This window comes from Nelumbo lutea, chromosome 1 (genome assembly GCF_056320005.1).
Source record: "Nelumbo lutea isolate HS-2025 chromosome 1, American lotus-T2T, whole genome shotgun sequence".
In the NCBI taxonomy this organism is placed as follows: domain Eukaryota; kingdom Viridiplantae; phylum Streptophyta; class Magnoliopsida; order Proteales; family Nelumbonaceae; genus Nelumbo; species Nelumbo lutea.
In genome coordinates, this window is record NC_142684.1 from 74,621,634 (window position 1) to 74,648,461 (window position 26,828).

Sequence of the window (26,828 nt, forward strand, 5' to 3'; positions counted from 1 at the left end):
TTGAAAATTAAACAGACTTTGTAATACATAAACTGGTTGACATTCTGCAGTCATTCCATGGGATGAAACATGAAAACGTGAACCATTATTACAATGTCGAGAATCTTATCTAAGGTGATACTTGCCATATATCCATTACTTAAACCATACCGACAAAAGATGTATGAGTATGAAACAAAATTGAGAGTAACAGAATCTCCAAGTTTAAACAGGTTAACTAGCTTGAACCATAGTAAAGCTTCAGCGAGCTTTTGATTTCTCCACCAGGACAATCCGACCATTCCATTCAGTTTGGTCCAAAGCTCGGATCGCTGCATCTGCATCCTCATCTCTTTCCAAGGATAAAAATCCAAAACCACGGGAATCCCCAGACCTTACATACAAAAAAATAAAGATTCAACAGCAAGAATATGAAATTTTTTGAAACCAAAACAACATGATATAATACACAAGTTCCAAGTTAAATGAAGATTTTGATTCAACCAGTTTCTTTAGAACCCAACCAAGCAAAAACAAATCAACCTCTTTAAAGTGAAATATATGCAATTCAAATCCTCAAAAAAAAAAAAGATCAAGCACGGTATAAGAAAAGGTCAATATCTTGAAGGAACGAAAGTGATGCAGTCAGGTTTTATTACAGTGGATGGAATATCAAACTCAAGGTTCCAAATATTGATACAGTCTGATACACCGGATGGGGTATATCAGACTTTTAAGAGGGTGCCTATATTTATTTTAGTTTTTTTCCCAAACATGTTCGGGGGGGGGTTGGTATAGGGCCTGGCTATCACCTGAAACTAGTCAAACCCCAAAACTCCTTGTAGTTTGCATATCTGTGACCCACTGATACAATACGCATTGGCCAATACATTGCAAAATTTTGATGCTGCTATTGTGGTGGAGGCTAAGAGACCTACCTCATAGCTCAAATGCCTCTCATATTGTTCATGTGACTAAAGTCTTCTCACAGTTAAAAGATGGTTTGGTGGGGACAGGTCCTACAAGCAAGTACAACAGGCACTCAAGAGATGGGGAAGGAAGTCAAAAATGTTGGAGTCAGAGGTGTTTGGTGGGGTGGCTCATACCTCCACTGAGTTGGGACCTCATTCAAAGAATCAAAGGTTTTCTCTTCAGAGATGCAGAAAGAGAATGACGGGTCCAAAATATTGAAGGAAGTGCAGGATACCTTTTCAGGAGAGCAGGTGAGGCAAGGGTGTGTGTCCATTGAGGATCTCATTAAAACAGATGTAGAGGTGGGAAAGGGGCTTGGGCTTTTTTTCTCTTTTTTTTTTTGGGGGTGGGGAGGAGCTTGCTAGAAGAGCCTTCGAGAAGTTTGAAAAAGAGGGAGAGGGAGGAGAGGATGAAGAAAGTCACAGTAGGTGAAGGTGGAGAGATTTGGAACGAGGCTGATACAGGGCAGGAGGAAGTTTTCAAAGAGGATTAAGGGTGGCTTTGTTGGGGGTTTCTTTTAAGTACCTGCTGCTTTAGTTTTTCTGGGAGAGCTCGGGTTTGAAAGTTCTAGGGGTTGGAGACTTGGAGTTTTGATCTTTGGGAGGGTTGAACAATTGTTGTGGTGGTGTTTTTTGTTATAGTTTTGGGGTTGTTGTAGGGTGTTCCGGTGTTGTTGAATTGTTAGATGTGGCTTAGGCTCATTAGTTTCTTCTCTCTTGTGATATCTTATCACCTTCATCTTGTTCTGCTTTTATTTTCTTTGATGAAATTCTTTTTCTTTTATTCTTTACAAAATAAGAATCTTTAATAGAATTTATGCTTAAAGTTTAGGCATCATTAAATTAACAGTTAATTCACACATGTACAGTCGTAGTAAAAGTCCATATTGTCAGATTTAGACCATTTACAGAACCAGGAAGGCCACTGGGTCATGGCTCAAGTGGTCTGACCACTGATTTTACCCAGTGGCCTGTGCTGTTTTATAAATAAATACATAATGTACTATGTATACTTCTTCATGTGTATTAGCTGTGATCCAATGATTATTTTCTGACTTTCATTCAAATGTCTTTCAAGTCTTGCAAGTCATGTTTTTCAAAAAATATTGACACATTTGGTCAGCATAGACATTAAATAATCAAAAATAAACGCAAATCATGCCACAGTTCAATGGTAACATATTATTCTTTGTAAATAAGAGGTTATATGTTTGATTCTCCTTATTATCACTTTATAATTTATGATGAAACAAAGACCCAGGTAAATCATTGAAAACTGGCTAGGTTGCTAAAACCCGGACAGATTTCAACAGTTTGCCCAGGTTAATAGCAGGTTAGATATTTTTTTGGGAAAAAAATACTAAAAAGCAGAATATTAAAAACTGATTGCCCAGAGGTTCCTGAGTCTGACGGTCTGCCTGTCCACTCCAGGCCAAGTCTGACAACATTGATCCAAATGTAATTAGGTTATTGATATTGAACTAAGTACAAATGTAATTAGTTTATTGATATTTAACCATGTAAGCAGTTTTTTTTGTATTTATCCCTGTTATTAAGCCTCTGAATAATAATGCATGTTTTTTTTCAATTTTCCTCTTCTACTAATTATCATAAGAGTTCATTGATGTTTCAAACTGCTATTTCTCCATCTTCAGGTGATATCCTTTAGTCCAGATCTACCTTTCTTGGTTTCTCTAAATCTCTGAATTTCTGTTTTGTACATTTACGGTTCTGGGAATGTCACTATGTATAACATGGCAAAACTAAGTCTAAAGACTATCTGGTTTTTTTCTCCTTTGTCTTTTCTTTCTTTAAAGCCACACCTGGTCTAATTTTGTTTCTTTTCTTTCTTTTTTCTATGGATAGATGGTATTGAAGAACAACCAATATAGTGATTGATTAAGGTAGTAGTGACCATTACCCTGTAATTAAAGATGGATGATGCATATTTCATAGACCAAAAGAAAGACATATGGAGGATGATGCATTCCAGATATTTAAAATATAAAACAGCAAGATGTCATAAAGGTTAGACCTAGGAATTGACGAAACTGCTTAGATGTCTGGATCGAGATCAACTTAGGAATCATAACTATCTAAATCTAGAATCAGTTTAGTGCAAGATGCTGTCACCTCTTATCCCGAACTATGCGAACATCTCTCACACGACCAAACCTTGAAAACTTCCTTTCAAGATCTCTTTCTGTAGTCACAAAGCTAAAACCTGCAACAAATAGATTATTTCCAGGTCTTCCCACTCCAGTGTTCCGGTTAGGAGGTGGTGACCAAGGTCTCCTTCTAGGAGAGCGATGACGAGAATAATACCCTGAAGGAGTTCTGCGTCTAGGGGAGTGCCTCCTCCTACAACATGCAAGCATGTTGTTAGTACATTTGAATCTAAAATGGAAAACAGAAACAAAATAAACAGTGAACAATTGGACATTATTATATGCTACAGAATGCAGATAAATTGTGGAAGGTGCAATCACTAACTACACCTTTTGCAACATATCTGTTTTTAGAGATTGAAACTCTGGTTGTGCAAACCAGATGATATAGAGATTTGGACAAAGTGATTCCAACTACTACAGAACCAGATCTAGAGCTATTTAGCAACCATGATTTTACTGCAATGTAGGGACATAGACTGTTGAGTAATAGAGGGGAATTACAAGTGGAGAGAGGAAGTGAGAGAGGCATGTGACTATGTTAAATAAACACAAGGATACTGATAAAAAAAATGAACATGAGATTATGAGCTTATGACAAAGAGATCCAAGCAGAATTTGACAATGAGTTGTGGTGCCACGGTAGAAATGGGAGAAAATGACAAATTACTGACTGCTGTATTACAAAAAGTATGTCATCTTGTAGTTGTTCAAGACTGCTATCAGTCTTGATCACTAAGAAATTTCAGGTTCAAAGAGAAGAGAAAGTGAAGGAGGGGAAAGAGTAGTGAGAGAGCAGTAGAACACAGTTTTGAGGAGAAGAACAGAATCCCAATATTCTGCTGCCGCCACTTTAATTTAATATTTATATGTTATGCTAGTTACATGAAAGGACACATCTGCCCTTGGTGTTTACATCATAACACATAACAATATTAAAACTGAAAAGTAAATAACAACTAGAATAACAGAATCATAAATCGACCACAGCTGTGACTAGATACATTCTACCCTACGGACAGAGTGGGACCACAGCTGTGGGGCCCACATCAATGTTCATCAATGTTCTCTACACTCCCCCTCAAGTTGGGAGTAGATGTTTATCATTCCCAACTTGGATAGATCTGCTTCTAGCTTCTTTCTTGATACGGCTTTAGTGAGGATGTCCGCTAGTTGCATACTGGATGTGATGTAAGGGAGGCATACTTCTTGAAATGAGACCCTCTCTCGTACAAAATGCCGGTCAACTTCAATGTGTTTGATTCTGTCATGCTGCACTGGATTATGTGCTATATTAATGGCTGCTTGATTATCACAATACAGCATCAAGGGCTTCTCATACTCAATGCCCAACTCCTCAAGTAGAGATCTTAGCCATAGGATTTCAGCCACTCCGTTGGCCATGGACCTGTATTCTGCTTCAGCACTTGACCGGAAGACAACACTTTGTTTTTTACTTCTACAGGAAACAAGGTTCCCCCCCACAAGGGCACAATATCCTGAGGTAGACCTTCTGTCATCAACACTCCCAGCCCAATCAGCATCTGTATAGACCTCCACCTTCATGTGGTTGTTGCTCTTGAACAGTATACCCCTACCCGGGCATCTCTTCAAGTAGGCTAAGATTCTTTCTACTGCAAGAAGATGTGTGGTTCTAGGAGAATGCATGTACTGGCTGACAACACTAACAGCATAAGTAATATCTGGCCGAGTGAGACAGAGATATAGGAGCTTTCCTACCACTTGCTGGAACATAACTTTGTCTTCAAGAAGCTCCCCACTCTCGGCACTAATCCTGTGGTTCTGTTCAATTGGTGTATCTGCAGGCTTGACACCTAACTTTCCAGTTTCTGCCAACAAGTCTAGGACATATTTCCTCTGAGAGATAAAGATCCCCTGTTTGGATCTAGCAACCTCAATACCCAAAAAATACAGTACACCAAGGTCTTTCACCTCAAATTCTTGATGAAGGAGCTGTTTAAGGGACTCAATCTCATGGCCATCATTCCCTGTGACCACAATATCATCAACATATACTGCCAGTAGTGTCAAGGAGGACTCCACCCTCTTGATGAATAGGGTATGATCTGACTGGGCCTGTACATAACCAAACTTCACAAGGGCTAGTCTGAATCTATCGAACCAAGCCCTAGGTGACTGTTTCAAACCATACAAAGCCTTGTTAGGCCGACAGACCTTCTTACCTATCTCAGCATCATAGAATCCATGAGGCAAACGCATGTAAACTTCTTCCTGCAGATCTCCATTCAGAAAGGCATTTTTCACGTCCATTTGGTAAAGGCCAATTGTGACTTGCTGCAAGGGATAACAGGACTCGAATAGTGGTCATCTTGGCTACCGGTGCAAAGGTCTCCAAGTAATCTATGCCATAAGTCTGTGTAAACCCTCTTGCAACTAACCGAGCTTTATACCTCTCGATAGATCCATCTGCATTATGCTTCACCGTAAATACCCATCTGCATCCAATTGGTTTCTTTCCTTTGAGCAGATCAACTACCTCCCAGGTGTTGTTTTTCAACAGGACATCCATCTCAGCTTGCATTGCATCTTTCCATTCCGGGACGGATAGGGCTTCTTGCACTGTTCTTGGAATAGGGACATTGGAAATGGAGCTAAGGTAGGACCTGTAGGTAGGAGATAGGCGATCATAGGATAAAAAATGGGAAATACAGTGGGCTGTAGATGTGGTACAATGTTGTTTCCCTTTACGGACTGCAATCGGAAGGTCAAGATCATCTGTAGGAGGTGAAGTGGCTGAAACTGTAGTACCTGGACCTGGAGTTGGAGGTGAGATTGGAGCTGGCCTGGACTGCTGATGATCAGGATCAACCTGCCTGCACCGCCTGTGATAGACCCTCAACTCCTGATCCCTCTGACCACCCTCACCATTGCAGCTTTCCCTCAACTCCTGATCCCTCTGACTACCCTCACCATTGCAGCTCTCATCACCCAATGGAATAGGTAAAGGAACTGCCCCACTCTCACTGCTCTCCCCCTGAGGGGAAACCCGAGGATAATAGGGTGTCCCCTCAAAGAAAGTGACATCCATGGAGACAAACTTCCTCCCTGAGACAGGATCATAACAGCAATAACCCTTTTGAGTTTGTGCATAACCAAGGAAGATGCATTTGGAGGCTTTGGGTTCAAACTTGGAGTGATGGGGTCCGATAAGCTGAACAAAGCATGTACAACCGAGTGTCTTAAGGGGAATAGAAAACAAGTCCTCACGTGGGTATGGAAGGGAAAAAGGAGATCTCATATCAAGGACCCTGGAAGGAACCCGATTAATAAGGTATACCGCCGTGAGGACAACATCACCCCAGAAGCGGATAGGAACATTGGAAGTAAACATGAGACTTCTAGCCACTTCCAAAATGTGCCTACTCTTCCTTTCGACATCTCCATTCTGCTGAGGTATATGAGGGCAAGAGCTCTGGTGGATAACCCCATGATAAAGAAGATAAGATGTCAATGAGTTAGCAAAGTATTCCTTTGCGTTATCAGATCTGAGAACTTTGATCTTGGCATCAAACTGGGTTGGATCATTTGGTGAAAATTTTGGGTCAGGGAAGGTACCTCATCTCGTGAACGCATGAGATAAACCCAAGAAAAACAGGTATGATCATCAACAAATAACAAGAAATATCTGTACCCACCCATGGAAGGGATATGATAAGGCCCCCAAACGTCAGTATGCACAATATCAAAAGAATTATCACTCCTTTTATTACTCAATAAATAAGGCTTTCTACAATGCTTAGCAAACTCACAACTTTCACATTGTAACTGAGACAACTCAATAGAATCAAATAAAGCAGGAAACAGACTCTGTAAAGACCGAAAGGACAAATGACCTAATCGGTTATGCTTTGGCATAACCGGACTCACGCTGAGAAACAAAAGACATCTTCTCAACTGACTCTCCCTGATGGAACCTCTCCCCGAGCAAATAGATCCCATTCGTCTCACGGCCAGTCCCAATCACCTTCTTCGTCTCCAAGTCTTGAAAAACACATTGGTCAAGAAAGAAGGTTACTGAGCAGTTCATATGCTTGGTAATACTACTGACTGAAAGAATGTTATTATCAAGCTTAGGAACATGCAAGACAGATGACAGGGAGATAGTATCTAATAACTTGATGTCACCCTTTCCAGAAATAGGAACCAGGGAGCCATCAGCAATAGATACTTTATCCCTACCAGAAGACAAATGGTAAAGTAGTAAACAGTGAAGGCAAGCTAGTCATGTGATCAGATGCACCTGAGTCTATTACCCAACAAGGTTCAGTAGTACCTGGAGCTGAGGCATGATAGGCTAAAGCTCGAGTACCTGAATGTGCGAAGGCAGATGTGGCAGGTGTTGATGAAGACTGCGGTGGCTGAGCTGAATTTCCAACTTCCTTTTCTAACTGTATTAGGGCAGCCCGAATTGCTGCTAAGATCTCTAAAGATGTTCTTTTTGTGCCAGATGAGGATGTTGAATCAGTGTTCACGGCTACATGAGCAGTGCCCTCTTGCTTCTCAACTTCGCAGGAACCAAGTGAGGGTGCAGTTTCCAGCATGTCTCTTTTGTATGTTTGGGCTTCTTACAATGTTCACATACCACATCCTTCTTGTCTTCCTTCCTCCTGTCCTTCTCTGAATCACCCCCTGATTTGGGTGTGACCGCTACAAAGGCTGGTGTGGGGGGCTGAGGTTGCATCATAACCTTCCTTCTGGTCTCTTCATTGTGTACAAATGAATATGCCTGAGAGAGAGTCACACCGTCTCTAGTCAAAATCTGTTGCCGTACAATATCATACTCTGAATTTAGGCCCGCCAGAAACTCAAATACCCAATTTGTCTCAACCTACTTCCTATGTATCTGTGCATCTTTGGGACTCTCCCACTCAAGAGTCTCTAAGTGATCAATCTCACGCCACAGGGACTACAAGGTAGAGAAATATACTGAAACCGATCTCTCTCCTTGTTTAAGATTCTTCACTTCACATTTCAATTCATATGCTCTGGCAACATTAAGGGGTTGGGAATAAATCTCTTTCATAACATCCCATATCTCCTTAACTGTCTTTGCTCACAAATAATTCCGACTAATATGAGGCTGCATAGAATTACACAGCCATGTCATAACCAAGTAGTTTTCTTGAATCCACTTGGTATATGTCGGGTCTCCCTTGGGAGGTTCCTTCATAACTCCCAAGAGATACCCTAATTTACCTCTTCCACCAATAGCCAACATGACTGATTGGGCCCATTCCAAATAGTTTGATCCATCAAACTTTACAATCGTAACTTGACCACCCATCTCAGAAACATTACCATAACTGATATTCCCAAGGCTGCCTTCTGCCTAATTTTTAAACTCCATTTCTGTCAAGTCTCAAAACAGCACTTGGACTATCAATCACAATCAAAAACAGTATGGGCCTGATTTGTCTTCACAGTGTATGTGCACAAAACTGAGATAATTCTGATTTGAAACCAACTAGCCAACACAACAGTAGCTGTCCGTAGAACTCTAACCCCTTAGGACTCTGAAAACAGCTTAAAAGTGGTCTGATATGCTAGGAGAGTTAGGGTTTTAATCAGTCCTTAAAGTGAACAATTCAGTTGCACAATCCACTCAGTACTGTATATAGACTTGCAGTAGGGTTAATAAGAAACCCTAGAATCTGTATATATAAATCTCAAAGTTTCGTCAAACACTAGGGCTTGCCGCAAGGTTACTTTCAAACCCTAGAGTAGAGAGAAACACAGTTGAGACAGTTTGGCCTAGGGTTTGCTGTAAAACCCTAGTGAATCAGAGAGAAAACCCTAGGATGGTTCGGCCTTCCCCTCCAGATAGGTCCAACCTATCTTCTCTGATCTAACTTCTCTTAGAAAGTAAATAACTTACAAGGAAAAATTCTCTGATCGAACCCTAGTCTTCTCTGATCCTTCCTGACCACCAACACTCTGCAACCCTAGCAAGTTTCCAACAGCTACTAGCACTTCTGGCGATCTCCAAGAATCAATCTGTCAACTCCTCCTTTTCAGCTCTCAGTTCTAGGAGATTCCCATGTGGTCGACTGGTATTAGACTCACATGAGAAACCCTAACTTGGCTCTGCTATCAGTCTTGATCACTAAGAAATTTCAGGTTCGAAGATAAGAGAAAGTGGAGAAAGAGTGGTGAGAGAGCAGTAGAACACAGTTTTGAGGAGAAGAACAAAATCTCAATATTCTGCCGCCGCCACTTTAATTTAATATTTATATGTTATGCTAGTTACATGAAAGGACACATCTGCCCTTGGTGTTTACATCATAACACATAACAATATAAAACTGAAAAGTAAATAACTAGAATAACAGAATCATAAATCGACCACAGTTGTGACTAGATACATTCTACCCTACGGACAGAGTGGGACCACAGCTGTGGGGCCCACATCAATGTTCATCAATGTTCTCTACACATCTATATCTATATATTAAAACGGAATGTGCCTAGCTGGAACTTTCCCGGTTTATGGTTTCTTCTCAAGGTCACTTGTCTTTACTTTGGTTTCTTCTCAAAAGCACTATCTTTTTTCTGATTTTTTTTAATTTTTAATTTTAAAATTGAACAAAATAACTCAAGTATTGACCAATCACCTTTAAGACTTTTAACACCCCTCGTAACGCTTTTAATAATTTCTCCTCATTAAGTATGCCATTCTCTCTCTCCTTCAATAACTAATGCCACAACTGCTGTATTACAAAAAGTATGCCATCTATATCTATCTATTAAAATGGAATGTGCCAAGCTGGAACTTTCCTGCTTTATGGTTTCTTCTCAAAGTCACTTATCTTTACTCTGGTTTCTTCTCAAAAGCACTTATCTTTTTTCTGTTTTTTTATTATTTTTAATTTCAAAATTGAACAAAATAACTCAAGTATTGACCAATCACCTTTAAGATTTTTAACACCCCTCATTAGCTCACCATCAACTCTCTCATTAACTCTTTTAATAATTTCTCCTCATTAATTATGCCATTAACTCTCTCCTTCAATAACTAATGCCACTAATTCTCTCATCTCCATTACTCCATTAAATTTCACAAAATTCATTAACTTTATCTATATATATATCCATATCAATTTAATTATAATTTTATGTATATTAGATATTTACATTAAATTGTAATTATTAGTAAAGATTAATTATATTGAAATTGAGATATTCAATGATCTATTATTACACTTAATAGTCTACTTGCATTTAAAATTATAATCCATTTATATTCCGTTCAAAAATAACAAAAATTAATTAACCATAATAAAAATAATTTAGTTACTTAAATAAAATAAAAATAATTATTAATTAGTATTATTGATAAAAATATTTTATTAATATAATAAAAAGAATTTAATTAATAAAAGGAATAAGATAAATTAAAAACTAATATCAATTTAAAATTAATATAAAACTAATACAAAATTATCTAACAATTATTAGCTTTATAAATATTTTTTACTAATTTAAAACCAACTTAAGTTCTACTGAAAAATAAAAACTTAATATACTTAATTAAATTTAATTTTTACTAATTTCAAAAATTAATATAAAATATCAATTTTAAATATAGTTTAATTATTTTAAAATTAATTTAAATTCCATTTAAAAATAAAGAAAACTATAGAAATCTCCTTGGGTTTTCTAATAATCCTATGAAACTCCCTAGTGTTTTGACCTTAACAAAAACCTCCCTATTGTTTTGAAAAAAGGTGCAAATACCTTCCTTTCGTTGTTATTCCAAACAAAAAATGTTGATATAATGCATTAATATTACTTCACTTCAGCCTTTTTGCCTTACTTTGTCCAAGAAGAGTAAGGAGAATTATTCTTCGAAAGTTGTCTGGCAAAATAAATTAGCATTGAGATACAAAAACTAAGATCCACTTGGGATCTTAAACATAGTTTAATTATTTTAAAATTAAATTAAATTCCATTTAAAAATAAAGAAAATCAAAGAAACCTCCTTGGGTTTTCTAATAATCCTATGAAACTCCCTAGTATTTTGACCTTAACAAAAGCCTCCCTATTGTTTTGAAAAAAGGTGCAAATACCTTCCTTTCGTTGTTATTCCAAATAAAAAATGTTGATATAATGCATTAATATTACTTCACTTCAGCCTTTTTGCCTTACTTTGTCCAAGAAGAGTAAGGAGAATTATTCTTCGAAAGTTGTCTGGCAAAATAAATTAGCATTGAGATACAAAAAAATACAAATTTATCTAGCGAACAGGAAATTGGCCACTCTCATTAAAGCGCAACTTAGATTTTGATTGGATAAACTAGACATGACCCAAAAAATAATACGTGAATTGAACTTAGATGAGCACCACTTAATTGGAAATGTTATATAGCTCCATCCTCAATTTTGCTTATAAATAAAGCCCGTGCATCACATGGATTCTGACTAGTAGTTCTTCAAACAATGAAGTAAATGTGATATCAATAACACCTAACCATTTCTGTGAATAACAATATGAGGGACATAAGTAGAATCTTATGAATATTAAATGCTTTCTTTTCATTGAATGGAAGTCAAACATATTGAAACTGAACATACATACCTGTCTACTGTTCAGATGGTGATACATGAAAATGACCATAACTGAGCAATCCAAATAAAAAAAGTAAGAAAAATAAAGATGACCTTGGTGATCGTCTGTGACGGTCTCTTATATTAGGGGACCTTGACCGAGATCTATCACGATTGTCTCTTCTACATGCAGAAGAATCTTTTCGCCTACTGGGTGATCCTGACTCTGACCTGCCTGGTCTTCTATCGTCTGAGGGTGAATGATGCCTCCTTGGTGATCTAGATAGGTGCCTCTGAGAAGAGTCATCCCTACGCTGAGAATCATGCTGAGATTGCCTTCGTGGAGGAGAAGTCTGTCTGGCTGGAGACAAATGACCTTGTGAAGAAGTTCTTTTAACATCCTTGGTTTGCCTGTCAAGAGAAGGGGACCATCTCTGCCGAATAGATCTAGGGGAATGCATTGGGTCTTGAACAACTTGTGGAGGAGATATTGGTTTTTGACCTGGAGATTGTTGCACATAAGGAGACCTTTCAGGAGAGGTGAACATCTGCCTCACAGGTGAAGATGATCTTTCAGGGTTTCTATGTGGGGAGTGCAGATCGGAGCAATGCAGATCCATCTTTTCATTCTCAGAAGGTGCTCTCTTTGCATGATAGGATTCCTCCTTCTCAGGTTCATCAGGATTGTGTTGCATTCTCACAGGAGATGAGGACTTTACCATGTGGTGATCTGCACTACCTGCTTCCATTCCTTCATAGGTAGATTCAGTTTTCTCATAATGCAAGCTTCCTGAAAATTTTTCCTTCAACTTTTCATCATGGGGAGAAGAGTTTGCCCTACATATATCAGAATTTTCCTGTTCCATAAGTTCTCCTTGATGATGGATATCAACTTCTGAAGGAGACTTCCACAAACAATGATTAGAATCTCCTTTCCTCATTTCATTACTAAAAGCTTCTACCTCTATTGGGGAGGAAGATTTATTAGAACTACCAGATACCACCTCCCTTTCCTCATGGTAACGCTTGTCCCTTGATGAAGGCAAAGATGGAGACCTTTCTTGATCATAGGCAATGTTTCTTGTGCTCACTTCCGCCAGATCTAATTCAGTCTTCAATGGCAACCTAGAATTTGTACAAGGAGATTCTGGCTCTTCCAATCTAACATCAGTATGCAATGAAGGGGATCCATGTTGCCCCTGGTGATTCAAATCCACTTGGGATTTATTACCCGATGCTTCGTTTTCATGACCATAACCCTCAACTGCTTCTTCTCTACTCACTGCAAGATTAAGGTCTAATTTTCCAACAAAAGCTGGTTTAGCCTCGTTTTGAAGATCATTGACCTCTTCTGATATCCTGTCAGGAGATTCCAAGCCCATTCCTGCATAAAAAACCTCAATCAGGGAAAAATTAAATTGAATAAAGTAAGGAAAAAACTTCAACCTTCAGTTCCAACACAACAAAACGAATGTAACAGTTGAACCATTTTTCCATGTTCCTATGAAAACCAAGTAACCAACTGCTACATGCATTGTCCATATTCCAAAAAATTGTTGTTGTTACCTAGTTATTCCCAAGTTGAGGCAAACCAAGAAAACATGAAAACCGTTTAGTTCAAAAGTCAAGCCCTGTCCAAATAAAACCAGTTGGAAAATCTCCATAATAATAATTTTAGTTAATAAAATGCTCACATCCCCCAGTTCACCAGAAGATTTTGTAAGAATTACACTGCAATGATGATATAGAAACAGCATAGAAATGAACAGGGTGCATATATTAAGGGGCACAATACCCAGTTATCAGGACCTCTTACAAAAGGTTGGATGATCCTAAGTTCCTCAGCAGCAGTTGCTTGAATCCTCTAATGGTGGATTATCAAAAAATGATTTCCTTTGTGCTTGTCCACCATAATTGAGATATTCTTTACTTTCTTCTCTTTTGCTTTTTGTTTCGTTTTAACAAGGGTAAGAGTCCAATTATGATACCAGAAAGGCATGATACCTAAAAAACTGATAACCCATCAACCAATATCATAGAAGTGGTAACCAATCAACTGGTGTTCATCAAAATTCACCCCCTCAAAGTTCTTCCAGTATCATACCCTTCCAACATCATAGAAATTGCCTAAGGATAACAAAAGAAGTTCAAAGGTAATAATTTCTTTCTGATCAAGAAAATAATGTAACAAATTCCACAAACAAAAATACATGGCCTCTTTCTGCTTGGCTCATGTACAAAGCAAAATCTTGGGGTTACAAATGGAAAAATACGGGATTTTTTTGGTAATAAAATAAAATTTATTAAAAAGGAAGAAAGAAATTATTAAAGGAGAGTGATCAGTAGTCACTCGAGAGAGGAAAACAACAAACTTTAACTCCCACACAAGCACTCCAACCCAACCGAAACTTAACAAAAAACCCAGAAGTCCAAACAAACCACCAAAATCAAACCCCCTTGACAACAAAAAAAAAAAAAACACAACCAGCACACACCAAACTCAGACTCAAAGACAGCACAAACAAAACCACTTCAGACCCCAATAGAACAACACCCTCTCCTGACAAAACCAACATCCAAAACCACCCTCAAGCACTCCAAACAGAAAAAACCCAGAAGAATACACATTCAAGTCTGAGAGAAGCCACTTGATGGAAGGAAAAACAAGAAAAGAAAATATGACAAAAGTTAAGACCATATCTAGTCTACCCCTTCCTGAAGACCCTAGGTCATAGTTGAGACCATCATTGGGTAATTGACCCTTTTACACGTACAAAGATGTACTACGTTTAAATCATCAAAGAAAGTTAGCATAGTCAAAATTATCAAACAAGTTACCAACCAAACCTCTAAACTACCACAAAATGGAAGGGCACCAAAATCATTCCTTCAACTTTCCCAATAAGCATAAGTTTCAGGTAGCACTTGCTATCATGTATTTGACAGTTATATTCCCTCTAGATACTCCAATAAATTGTGAAAGGGACAAGATACTGAGGAATATTGCTTCATCTACTAAAACTATTCATCAGATAGACTTGGATAAATGAGATGTACCCTGGAATAATCCAATGCTGTTCAAAGAGTTTGATGAAATGAGATTAGACCTTACTGGAGTGGTCATACTCATAACAACAAAGATGAGAAACCAACTCTTCACAAGCTAGCTTTTGCATCAGCTGGAATAGACTAACAGTGCACAGTGGAAGCAGTTGAAGAGAACTGCCAATATTCACTATCCAAACATGTAGAATCTTGGCCCCTAAGATACTTGATAAGAGAAATAAGGAGTGTTGGTTATTCTGAACAGCTCATTCAGGTGGCTCCAAGGATGGGAAATGGTCTCGCTGATGTACTTGCAAAAGAAAGGGTAACTAGGAACATGCTAATTTGGGGGGCACCAGACCAAGGGTTAGTTTGTCAGGAATGATATAATCTGATTGCATAGTATGATCAGCCTTGTATTGGTGTTTTAGTCTACTACATCCCAAAGAACATGGAACAACAGATTTTTTTCATATTTATTAAAAAACACTTGCTAAAGTTACTGATAAAGAACATTCTCCACAAGCAAGGCAAAAAATCCCATTAACCAATCATGGCCCTAGCCATTTGAGGTCTTGGGACCTGGGAAGGGTAGACTAGATACAAACCTAACCTTTGGCATTTTTCGCACAAAGTGGCCATGCTCAAACTTTAAGCCGAATTCTCAAACTTGTTAGCCTGTGTAGTCATATGAGACTACTGACAGCCCAAGATGTAGTGTATAATCAACAGGAAATTAAGAGGATGAGAGGAGAGAATGAGAGGAGGAAGAGAAAAGAAGAGAAGAAGATTTCAAAGGAAGGATTTCAGAAAAGAAGTGGATGCTTAATCTGCCGCCCCCCTCTTTCTATTTATATTAATTCTGAGGTAAGGATAAGACTGCTTACATGGAAAAATTAAAATCCTAATAAAAGACAACAATTAAAGTCATAATAAAAGACTAAAAGACTAAAGTCCTAATAAAAGACTAACAACTAATTGTGGATTGACACTTAAATAACTAGTAGTTGTATACGAGTACAATAGAAAGAGGTGGGGACCACATCAGTGGTTTCTACAGCCTGGTTTTTTTTATCTTTTGACAGTAAAGAAAACTGTTTATTAAAGAAAAAAAGTAGTACAGTTTTCATGGTAAAGAAAAAAAGAAACTAGTACAGTCTTTGATGATAACTTGATAAGATCACCAAAACAAGATCCAAAATAAACTGAAACATCACCAGCCCGACAAATAAAATCCAGACTACTATTTAAAACCAAATTCACCTCCTAGCTTCTCAATGCAACACCTAAAAAAAGAAAAAAAGAAATGCAAATCCCCCTTCCATCCAACTAATGTTCCAACTCAAGATTACTACCACCCACCACTCCTAAAGAGAGAAGCTTGATTATCTACAAACATAGCTTTAAAACCCACTCACCTCCTCTTCCATCCCCTTACACCTTTCACCCTTCTTTACATTTTTGCAACTTCTCAATCCAACCAACTTGTTGCTATTGCACCAAGCATCCCCCCCTCCTCCTCTTGAAAAAAAACAAAAAAAAAGGACTAACTGAAATTTCACTGGAGAAAAGCATGTACACGAGAAGATGTACAAAGGAGAAAACAGAGAAACACATTTCAGTTACAAGGGTAAAACATTGTCACTATACAGATTTTCCCTGTTAACCCTAGATTTTGCAAAGACCACCTGCTATTGTGTTAAACTCTCCAGGGATCCAAACAAGGTTTACATCCATGAGACCCAACAAATCTCTAGCCTTAGTTAAGTCACAAACAAACCACCAAGGACCAACATCCTTCTCCCCTAACCATTTGATTGTGTTAGCAGAGTCACCTTCAATGGTTATGCTCGTAAGACCCAACCCTATAGCAATTTGAATCCCAGTAAGAGACGCCAGCACCTCAACCTTTGAAGAGTTAGCAAACCCGACAGAGCCACTGTAAACCCAACAAATATTACCATCTCTCCTTGTGATCACTTCTCCAATACCAGACACACCCAGGTTCCTTAAAGCACTGCCATAAAAATTTAATTTCACTACCCCCTACTGAGCGGAGGAATGGCCAGAGATCTGAGGGAGGAGTACAAGAAATTAGTAACATTTCTCTGCAGGTCACTTTCTGAGATTCCTTTGAACAGCTCAGAATTAACAGCCCATATGTTGCAAAGGTGGGTAATGTGGGAAGTCAGGTCTTCAACTGCTTTGGCCTTGTTATCAAAACAATTGACTGTTTCTTTCTTCCCAAACACCCCATAATACAGCATGAACCACTGTTGGAGAAGGTATAAGACAAGTTGCGGAGCAACCCAACTAGCTTTTATGAGATTATAAAATGGTTCCACATTTTCCTTGATTCCTGACAATGGGTCAAGAGGTGTTCAGCAGATTCTCATCCCAAAGGCATAAGATGCAAGTATGGGGGGAGATAAAAAGTCTACCATGGTTCATCCTTTGAATGATATCATATGTATTTATTCTCTTTAGGCAAACTTCCCAAACAAAGAAGTAGACTATAGATGGAACGTGGGAGTACCAAACTTCTGAGGGGAAGTTGGTACTAAGCTCTTTGGCTTTTAGATCCTTGAAATAGGACTTAGTTGAGAACTTGTCAGTAGGATAAAGGTTCCAAATGCATTGATCAGGGGAGAAAGGGGATATGTAGGCCTCACTTAAGGTTTGAAAGAGATAAGTGATCTTACCAAGCTCCACACCCCTTAATGGTCTTCTAAGGTTCAAGTTCCAGTTGATTCCATCGGAGGAGGAGAAAGACAAGTTGAGATGGTTGCTTCTTGATTGAGGGAAAGGTTGAAAACCCGAGGAAAGGAAATAGCCAAGGTAGCCAAAGGTCAGCCAAAACTTTATTCTATTCCCATTCCCCACTTTATATCTAATGAATGGAATAAACCCAGTATAGGTAGAGGCAATACCTTTCCAAGGGTTGGTTGCTTTCACCTGGTTCAATTGAATCTTGTTATCCCAACCGTTTGCATCCTTCCCATATTTGCTGGTGATGACTATAGTCTAAACAACACCAGTTTCAAGAGGGAATCTGTTGGGACCCAAATACCTTCCCCTAACCCAACACAGGGAGTGGAGCAGGCCACTACCCATCAGCAGTACTCAAGGAAGCAGAAAGGACAGGCGATAGAGCCTCAGGGACAGGCGACAGAGCCTCAGAATTAGTTACACACAGAGAGGGTGATTCTGTCGACAGAAGATATTCCCTCCATGATATTTCCCAGAGTTTGTTATCAGTTAGTTATTCTGCCAATCAGAGGATATTCCCTCTATGATTACACCTGTAGGCCAGATATATAAGGCCCTACTCTTTTAAAGAAGGAATGAATGAATATCCCCTGTTTTTCTCTTTCACTGCATCCCTCTTTTCCTACCTTCCCTTCTCTTCTTCCTCCCCATTTTCTGTTTCAGGAGGTTAAGCCACCCTCAAAGGGGCTTCCGAGGTGAGCGGTATCTCACCAAGTTGGTATCAGAGCAAGGTTGTAGACCAGCTATGCCGCAGACAAGATCCTCTACCATGGAAGACAGAGTCGACCAACTTGAGATTGGGTTCCACTAAGTACTGAACGAACTCAGGGATCTCAAGGTGGTCATCTCTAACCTCGCCTCCCAACAACAGTCCGGCGAGACCAGTCAGCCAATAGGGGCCAACGCCTTTGTTTCCGAAAGGTAGGGAATTGGGGGTTACCCCGCCGGAAGGTTACTAAAATCAATTTTTCCAACTATTCCAGTGGAGATCCCATTCCTTGGATCTTCAGAGCAGAGAGATTCTTCGAGTACCATAAAACCCCTGCCCACCAGCCCGTCGCCATCGCCTCCATTCACCTTGAAGGAGACGCTATTCTCTGGCTTCAATGGTATCAACAAACCCATCCTCAGGTAGCTTGGGCGGAGTTCACAGAAGCTTTGTGCATCCATTTTGGGCCGACGGCGTTCATGAATTATGACGAACTCCTCACTCGATTAAAACAGACGGGGACAGTAGCAGACTACCAACTCGAGTTCAAAAGAATGGCGACCAGAGTACACGAATGGCCGGAGAAGGCCTTGGTTGGGTGTTTTGTGGGAGGTCTCAGAGAAGACATCCGCCTGGAAGTGGTCATGGCTCGCTTGCAAGAAGAGAAGATTGATAGCATGCGCAGGACTAGCAAGCCATCCTATCCAAATGTGAGGGCTCTCCAGCGGGTCGAACAGCAAGCCCAAAAACAAGTTGGGGATCCTCAGAAACCCATTTTGCCCAGGCCCACTGTGCCTTTCAAGCGCCTCTCGTGGGCTGAGATGCGGGCCCGACGCGAGAAGGGCCTCTGTTACAACTGTGATGATAAGTTTGGGCCAGGCCATAAGTGTCGGGTCCAGCGAGTACTACTCCTTCAAACAGAGGGAGACCCGGAGAGGACAGAACCAGAGCACCTCGAAGACTGTGAGCTGATATCAGGCAAACCAGAACCGGTTGGAGCCAAGATCTCTCTACACGCTCTCATGGGCCTCAACCCTCTTTAGTCCATGCGAGTAGAAGGAAGATTGGGTGGCCGATCTGTGATGGTTTTGATTGACAGTGCTCTACTTTGAATTTCATCCCTTGCCGTTTGGCAAAGCAACTAGGTATGACTATACACCCCACTCCTCTCTTTTCAATCCATGTGGCTAATGGGAATCAGATGTTATGTGATGGTGTATGTAAGAAGGAAAGGATCCTCATACAGGGCCATAATTTCGTGGTAGATCTCCACCCATTGGAATTCTCGTAGGCTGATATCATTTTGGGAATCCATTGGTTACGTGACCTAGGTCCTGCATTGTGTGATTGGGCCAGAATGTCAATGGATTTTTGTCAAAATGGACAGACCTACCATTTGCAAGGGGTGCGCCCCCCTAGTCCCCGAGGTGATACCTTAGCCTCTATAATACGGGCCTCCAAGGATACTGGACAGCCCTTGTTTATGCATTTAGGCATTCGGCCCACAGTTACAATTTTAAACAATCAGGACTGTGACCAACCTACTGAAGCTCAACACCAAAGCCTAAGATCGATCCTTGATCAGTTTGGTGATATATTCAAGGAACCGAACCAGTTACCTCCACCCCGGGCCCATGACCATCAGATACCCCTCTTACCCGAATCCAAACCAGCCAATGTGAGGCCATATAGATACCCTTATTTCCAAAAGCTGGAAATTGAGAAGGCAGTAAAAGAGCTACTGGACAAGGGGCATATACAGACCAGCACCAGCCCGTTTTCATCCCCCGTACTCCTAGTGAAGAAGAAAGATGGTAGTTGACGGTTTTGCGTAGATTATCGGGCCCTGAATCAGATTACAGTGAAGGACAAGTTCCCAATACCTCTCATTGACGAACTACTGGACAAGTTAGGGGAAGCACAAGTGTTCTCCAAACTGGACCTGCGGTCCGGGTATCATCAGATCCGGGTTCAACAGGCTGATATCCACAAGACAGCCTTTAGGACCCACGATGGCCACTATGAGTTTCTGGTTATGCCGTTTGGTCTTACCAACGCCCCCTCCACCTTTCAGGCCCTCATGAATGACATCTTCAGGCCTTTCTTAAGGAAATTTATTCTGGTATTTTTCGATGACATCTTGGTTTACAGCAAGGATTGGGGCACCCATATGAAACATCTCAAACTTACCCTCACAATTCTGAGAGAGCACCAGTTGCATGCCAAATTGGCAAAGTGCTCCTTTGGACAAAGACAGATTCGGTACTTAGGCCATGTGGTTGCTACAGGCCAGGTCATGGCAGACCCAGAAAAGATAGGTGCCATCCAAAATTGGCCCAAGCCCACCACTATAAAGGATCTCAGGGGTTTTCTTGGGCTTACCGGTTATTATAGGCGCTTCATTAAGGGGTATGGGCTTATGGCCGCCCCTCTAACACGCCTGTTAAAGAAGGATTTGTTTGGGTGGGCTGATGATGCCCAACAGGCCTTTGAAGACTTGAAGACATCAGTTTCTAGCCCCCCAGCCCTCACTCTTCCGGATTTCTCTCAACCCTTTGAGATAGAGTGTGATGCATCGGGTGTCGGAGTGGGTGTCGTTCTGATGCAGAAGGGGCAACCCATTGTTATTTCAACAAAGCTCTCTCAGCAGCCCGCCAAAATCAGTCCACCTATGTCAAGGAAATGATGGTCGTGGTAATGGCAATACAGAAATGGCGTGCATACCTATTGGGATGCCAATTTATCATCAGGACAGACCAAAGAAGTTTGAAGTACATAGCAGAACAAAGGGTGCACACCCCGGAGCAGCAGAAATGGCTTAGTAAACTAATGGGATTCGACTACTACATCGAGTATAAACCTGGGCCTGCCAACAAAATAGCTGATGCCTTATCACGGGTAGAAGAGCTAACCCAACTAACCTGCTCTCAGCCCAGTTTTCCCTTATTTGAAGCTATACGGCAAGAAGCCAGATCTGATCCACAGCTGCAAGACATCAGGGAAAGGTGGAAAAGTGACCCTTCTCAGGTTCCGAGTTACCAAATTGTGGGGCTTGATCTTTTCTTCAATGGTAGGTTTGTGGTTGCTCCAAATTCCACCCACAAAACTGAACTGCTAAAGTTGTTTTATGATTCCGCATTGGGAGGACATTCAGGGGTGCTACGGACCCTAAAAAGACTCAGCAACCACTACCATTGGGTAGGAATGCGCAAGGATGTGTTGCACTATGTATCAGAATGTCCAACTTGCCAACAACAGAAATACTCCTCACAGTCACCCGCGGGCCTTCTACAACCCCTCGAGATTCCAGAGCAAGTGTGGGAAGACCTCTCCATGGATTTCATCACAGGACTCCCTCGTTCTACAGGAAAAGAGGTCATCATGGTAGTGGTTGACCGCCTCACCAAGTATAGCCATTTCTCTGCTTTGCCTCACCCTTACACTGCAGCGATGGTGGCCGACGTTTTCATACAGGACGTGGCGAAGCTGCATGGAACATCAAGATCCATTGTCTCAAACCGTGACCTTGCCTTCCTAAGTTCATTTTGGAAGGAGTACTTCAGATTGCAAGGAACCCGACTACACCCATCGACCAGCTATCACCCGCAAACTGATGGACTGACTGAAGTCATTAATCGATGCTTAGAAGACTACCTTAGATGCTTCATAGGGGAGAAGCCTAGACAATGGGCTCACTGGCTTCCGTGGGCAGAATACTGGTACAACTCAACTTATCAGTCAGCTGCAGGGATGACACCTTTCAAGGCCCTATATGGCAGAGAACCCCCTCCCATATTACCCTATGAATATGGGTCGTCCAAGGTGGCAGAAGTAGAGACTCGCCTACTGGAAAGAGACGAGATTCTTAGACTGCTCAAGGCCAATTTGACAAAGGCCCAGCAACGAATGAAGATCAGCTATGACTCTCACCACCGCCCATTAGAGTTTCAGGTGGGTGATTTTGTCTACCCTAAGCTCCAACCTTACCGCCAGATCTCAGTGGTAAGACAGGCTTGGCACAAGCTAGCTCCCAGGTATTATGGGCCCTACAAGGTGCTGGAAAGAGTGGGCCTTGTTGCTTACAGATTGGACCTCCCTACTACCTCGAAGCTTCATCCAGTGTTTCACATCTCTCTTCTCAAGAAGGCTGTGGGAAATCATAGTCCTACCTCATCTAGCTTACCCCAATTCACTAAAGAAGGGGACATTTACATAGAGCCCATCAAAATTGTGGATTTTCGATGGGTCCGACGAGGTGGGCAGGTTGTACCAGAAGCCAAGGTAGAAAGGGTCGGGCTGCCCCCAGAAGACGCCACTTGGGAACCTTATCTAATGCTGAATGAGAGGTTCCCGAACCTAGACCTTGAGAGCAAGGTCAATGCTAAGGAGGGAGGAATTGTTGGGACCCAAATACCTTCCCCTAACCCAACACAGGGAGTGGAGCAGGCCACTACCCATCAGCAATACTCAAGGAAGCAGAAAGGACAGGCGACAGAGCCTCAGAATTAGTTACACAGAGAGAGGGCGATTCTGTCGACAGAAGATATTCCCTCCATGATATTTCCCAGAGTTTGTTATCAGTTAGTTATTCTGCCAGTCAGAGGATATTCCCTCTATGATTACACCTGTAGGCCAGATATATAAGGCCCTACTCTTTTAAAGAAGGAATGAATGAATATCCCCTGTTTTTCTCTTTCACTGCATCCCTCTTTTCCTACCTTCCCTTCTCTTCTTCCTCCCCATTTTCTGTTTCAGGAGGTTAAGCCACCCTCGAAGGGGCTTCCGAGGTGAGCGGTATCTCACCAGAATCTCCATAACCATCTACCAAGAAGAGCCATGTTCCTTTCTTTAATATAACCAATACCAACTCCTTGAGTTTACACACCAAATGACATCTCTTTTCACCCACGCCTTCCCATAAGAAGTCTCATTGAATCTTTTCAAATTTATTATTTACATTTACAGGAACCCAGAAGATTCTGCCTCTCATTCAGGCCCTTTAAATTCCAGCCAGACAATAATTCTGCTACTGTTCTCAGGCTGCACCACTTAACATTTACCAGCCCACAGAAATAACTAATAAGTGAACACTGCCAAGCTGAATGGAATGGACAGTGTAAGAACAAATGCTTTTTTGTTTCCTAACCTTTATTGCAGAAGACACATGCTGTAGATGCAATGTCCATTCTTCTTGCAACCAGATTCTCAGGTTAGGCACATAGTGCAGCTCTGCACACCATAAATGAGACTTTAGATGGGAGGGGAGGGGCCTATATGGCCTTGTGTGGGAAAACCACCCCTGTCAAATCATCTAGCATATTTAAGAAGGATTTGACTCGATATTTCAGATTTGTATCCCACTTTCAAACAAGTGTATCACAAGTGTATCTTCACATCCAGGTATAGAAAGGCAATAGTCTAACCACTGTGAAAGGTTAGCTAGGTCCTTTACCTTCCAATTATTCAACTTGGAGAATACTCTTCTAAAATATGGAAAGACTACCATATCCAAGCCTTTTATTTTTTTTTGAAGTGATAGATGCACAATCTCATTATCTCAGTGGGTAGATATCAGATTTTACAATGTTCTTCAAAAAGTCTAGGCATGCTGACCAAGTACATGGTTCAGATGTAACCAAAAGTCTGTCTAAATGCTGAAGCACTAAATCTCCATTATGTCTTTTGCTTGACCATGTGTAAGCTGGCCCACTCCAACCGAGGTCCAACAGTCCACACCTATCCAATGCAGCTTGTATATTTCTCATGCATGATAAGCATGCCGGGTGACCTCCATTCTTTTCATGAGGGTGAACAATGCTATTTAAATCCCCAACTAAGCACCATGGGTGTGAAGAATTTTGCGCAAAAGAATAAAGATCATCAATAAACTCGTTTCTGCCATTGGTGGTTGGGTACGTGTAATGATAAAAAATATCCCACATTTTATTCAAAGGCACTAGGGCTCTCACCGCAACCTGATTCACTTTTTCAAATAAAATGGTAACACTAATTCCCTTTGACCATCCAAACCACAGACCACCCGATAAACCAACAGACTCCACCACATGAACATTGTAATTAGAAATCTTCTGCAGTAGTTTTTGACCCTTAAGAAGGGAGCATTTTGTTTCACAAATAAAAAAGAAAGAGGGTACCATATCCAAGCTTTCATAGTACTTTTAAAAGTACAGACAGCATTCATCTGGAATCACTCACAAACTTCATCTACTTTTTTTTTCAAGATTTGCACGCACCTGTTTAGATGGCTTTTCAATAGATTTACACCTGTACAGACAAAATCCAATTTTGTAAAGTTTTGTGAGGGATTCTCACCCACTCTACATCAATACAGTACTTCACCGAATATCAGAAAAAGCTTAAACAGAACTCCATTACTCAGAAGCAAAAAAAAATTAAACAGAGTTCAAGTGGCAGGCTGTCCAGATCATACGGGCCTAGTAAGATCCGTCTAGATTTGTTACCTTTAAGGATGTCATAATTACCTTAAAAGGTTTCAAATTTCTTTGATATATTGGAGTTTTAGGAAAATAGAAATTTAATCTTTTATGCTCATCACCAAAAAAAGGTAATTAACTTCAAAATTCAAAAAATGAAGTAAGATGGGTTTCCTGCCTTTCTATGCCCTAACATAGTTTCTCTTCTGTTTCTTATGGTTGATGAGGCCAATTTCAAATGATTTACTTTGTTAAGACTATTTCTTTATTCTTCCAAGTGTAGGTTTCATCCATCAACTTTTTCCTTTCTTGCTTCTTCCCTAGAAATAGAAATACTATTTTCTATTTTATCATGATGAAACCAATTTCTTACTCTTTGAGTATATTTCTAGTTACTAATTTGATTCCTGTATATTCTGTACTAATTAAGCAAGCCTTATTCAAACTTTCCTTTAAATTAACATTTCACACCATCCAGCTTTTAAGCTCTCCAAACAATGCTTCAATTAGCTTTTATTTAAGTAGATAACTCTGCACTTATGTCTCAAGTTGCATGGCTACAATACTATTTGTGGTAAAACTGATAAACTCTACATTTCAAGTCTAATCGTAATCACCAATGCAGGGTCGGGAGAGGGACAGACAGACGTATGCAGCCTTACCCCTGTACATAAAGAGAGTCTGTTTCCAAGATTTGAACCCTGGACACACATGTTGCAATAGAAGTATAGAATAACCCAACCATTGCGCCAACACCCGCCCACCCTCAATCCGCACTAAATAAATACATATTCAAATTTAGCATTCACAGCTGAATCTTGAATTCTTTCAACCATGTTATTCAAGTTGAAAACAGTGTCAATATTTTCAGTGGTGCAGTGAAACTCGTTTCTTGTATAGTCTGTGATTCCTAAACGAAAGTGGTGAGCATCATAATGATCAAAGAAAAGGTTATGAATATCATAGATATCTTTCATGACATTTGAAGACGTATATGCTCATCTGAACCTTAAGTACTAGAAAAGATAGTCCCGACTCACGACAAGTAACTTTTCATCCAGGCCTCTTCGATGTAGACCTCCCGGCAAACTGTCCCAACTCCGAATTGTTTTTTTTTTTTGACGGCAGGCAAACTGTCCCAATTCAATAATGATATTTATACTGGACTTTCATCCTAGCCTAATATTAAGATTATTCCAAGATTAAATATTTGGAATAGTAAGTGCATTATTTAATATTTCAGGGGCATTTACTTTAAGCAGCAACCAAGCTAGTCATCTAGACAAATGAATAGAAGTCGCTGGTTAATTTTACGAAAGAATAACAATCACAAGGGAATACAAATGAAAAACCAAAGTGTTATTTTATTGAGAGAACCTCTGTATAGATTTCGCATTGTTAGCTCATAAATATTGTCCACTCTGCGAACCCCAATTGCATTGGTAACTTTAATTTATCCCGTTAACGAACAGATCTTCCACAGAACTACCCAAGGCTTACCCAGAACACGCCCTAGATTTAATGTTTCTCCGATCAAGCTCACACCGTTGCACGTTTCTTACCTTGGCGAAACTGGAAACAAATTATTTGAAACAAGACAGACCTAACAGCCCAATAAAAAACGATTTTTTTCGTCAAAGAGGGCCGATAAACAAAATAATAAAGGTTTATGAAATTGCAATAGGTCATAGATTGAATAAAAGAAAACCCAGTTACCGTAAAGAACTTCATGAAACTGAAACCAGATGATTAAGATTACCTGCTCTGAGGATTTTTAGTTGAGACTCCAACGATAATTAAACAGCGGTTTGTTGCTCTGGGTGCCTGGGTGGAGGTTGAGGTCGTCAATACGAGATGAGAGAGAGAAAGAGAGAGAGAGAGAGAGAGGAAGAGTGGAAGGAAAAATGATCTAAAATGCTAAATTGAATGGGAGTGGCGTGTGTAGGGGCTATAGGACGCATAGTTGCGATCGGTGTCTAGGGACCTAACCCACCAGTCACCACGTGGTGAATTTTGAAAAGAGCATGTCCCACCACCGAGACCGGATCTGCTCCTTAAGACGTCTCACACCGATCTTACACCACATCCTATCTATCATGCATTGAGAATATCTCCCATAAGTAATACTTATAAGTTATTATTCACG

The 26,828-nt window shown here is 40.3% G+C and overlaps 1 protein-coding gene across 7 annotated transcripts; it reads right to left on the bottom strand.

The window, feature by feature from the left end:
- Nucleotides 1-26,616, bottom strand: LOC148875389 (uncharacterized). 7 transcript variants are annotated; one of them, XM_088964628.1, is made up of 5 exons: nucleotides 26,442-26,613; nucleotides 24,482-24,512; nucleotides 11,819-13,088; nucleotides 3,084-3,311; nucleotides 1-373 (listed from the first exon to the last, which is right to left on the bottom strand). In XM_088964628.1, the coding sequence occupies exons 3-5, from the start codon at nucleotides 13,084-13,086 to the stop codon at nucleotides 241-243; spliced, it is 1,629 nt and encodes a 542-aa protein (XP_088820754.1). In that variant the 5' UTR covers nucleotides 13,087-13,088; nucleotides 24,482-24,512; nucleotides 26,442-26,613; the 3' UTR covers nucleotides 1-240. The 7 variants fall into 7 exon arrangements, with proteins under 7 accessions (XP_088820754.1, XP_088820755.1, XP_088820750.1 ...); XM_088964629.1 differs by having other exon boundaries at nucleotides 24,383-24,512; nucleotides 26,442-26,606; XM_088964624.1 differs by lacking the exon at nucleotides 24,482-24,512 and adding an exon at nucleotides 26,060-26,285 and having other exon boundaries at nucleotides 26,442-26,588.
- Between the last annotated feature and the right edge of the window lie 212 nt (nucleotides 26,617-26,828).